The 1,095-nt window shown below is 58.0% G+C and overlaps 1 protein-coding gene across 1 annotated transcript; it reads right to left on the bottom strand.

Moving 5' to 3' along the window:
* Positions 1-24: 24 nt before the first annotated feature.
* Positions 25-909, bottom strand: Pmar_PMAR018962 (Pc-fam-6, putative; the record flags this gene model as incomplete). The annotated part of the gene is made up of 1 exon (XM_002769489.1): positions 25-909. One exon carries the CDS (start codon positions 907-909, stop codon positions 25-27), a length of 885 nt encoding a protein of 294 aa, XP_002769535.1.
* Between the last annotated feature and the right edge of the window lie 186 nt (positions 910-1,095).

Below are 1,095 nucleotides of genomic sequence, written 5' to 3'. Positions count from 1 at the left end.
TCTCCACACGTAGTAGCAACAACCTCATCGGTCACAGCAGCTGTGCTGACCGGTAGAGGGGACGTGGGAGTAGTGCTCAACAGGAGCATCGATCGTAGTAGTGACAGCCGCAGTCTCAGTAGCGACCGGGTTGGTGGCATCAGAATCATCCTTGTCTCTACTGGGAGCTTCCCCGGCTGCCGTCGTGATGGTCACTTCGCCAGTCACAGGAGCTGCAGTAGTGACAGCAACCTCATCCGTCACAGCAGCTGTGCTGACCGGGAAAGGGGACGTGATAGTAGTAGGCTCAACAGGAGCACCGATCGTAGTCGTGACAGTTGCAGCCTCCGTAGCGACCGGGGTGGTAGCATCAGAGTCATCCTTGTCTCTACCGGGAGCCTCCCCAGCTGCCGTGCTGATGGTCACTTCGCCAGTCACAGGGGCTGCAGTAGTGACAGCCACCTCATCGGTCTCAGCGGGCGTACTGACCGGTTGAGGGGACGTCATGATAGTAGTAGGCTCAACAGGAGCATCGATCGTAGTAGTGACAGCCGCAGTCTCGGTAGCGACCGGGGTGGTAGCATCAGAATCATCCTTGTCTCTTCCCGGAGCTTCCCCAGCTGCCGTCGTGATGGTGACCTCGTCAGTCACAGGGGCTGCAGTAGTAGGAACAACCTCATCGGTCACAGCAGCTGTGCTGGCCGGTTGAGGGGTCGTGATAGTAGTAGTAGGCTCAACAGGAGCATCGATCCTAGTGGCAGTCGCAGTCTCAGTAGCGACCGGGGTGGTAGCATCAGAATCATCCTTGTCTCTTCCCGGAGCTTCCCCAGCGGCCGTGGTGATAGTCACCTCGCCAGTCACAGGAGCCGCAGTAGTGACAGCGACCTCATCGGTCACAGCGGGTGTACTGACCGGTAGAGGGGACGTCATAATAGTAGTAGGCTCAACAGAAGCACTGATCGTGGTAGCCACAGTCGCAGTCTCAGTAGCGATCGGGGTGGTAGCATCAGAATCATCCTTGTCTCTTCCCGGAGCTTCCCCAGCTGCCGTCGTGATGGTGACCTCGCCAGTCACAGGGGCTGCAGTAGTAGCAACAATCTCATCGGTCACAGCAGC

Source organism: Perkinsus marinus (assembly GCF_000006405.1).
Source record: "Perkinsus marinus ATCC 50983 genomic scaffold scf_1104296965614, whole genome shotgun sequence".
In the NCBI taxonomy this organism is placed as follows: domain Eukaryota; phylum Perkinsozoa; order Perkinsida; family Perkinsidae; genus Perkinsus; species Perkinsus marinus.
This window is presented reverse-complemented; position numbering and strand designations above follow the sequence as displayed.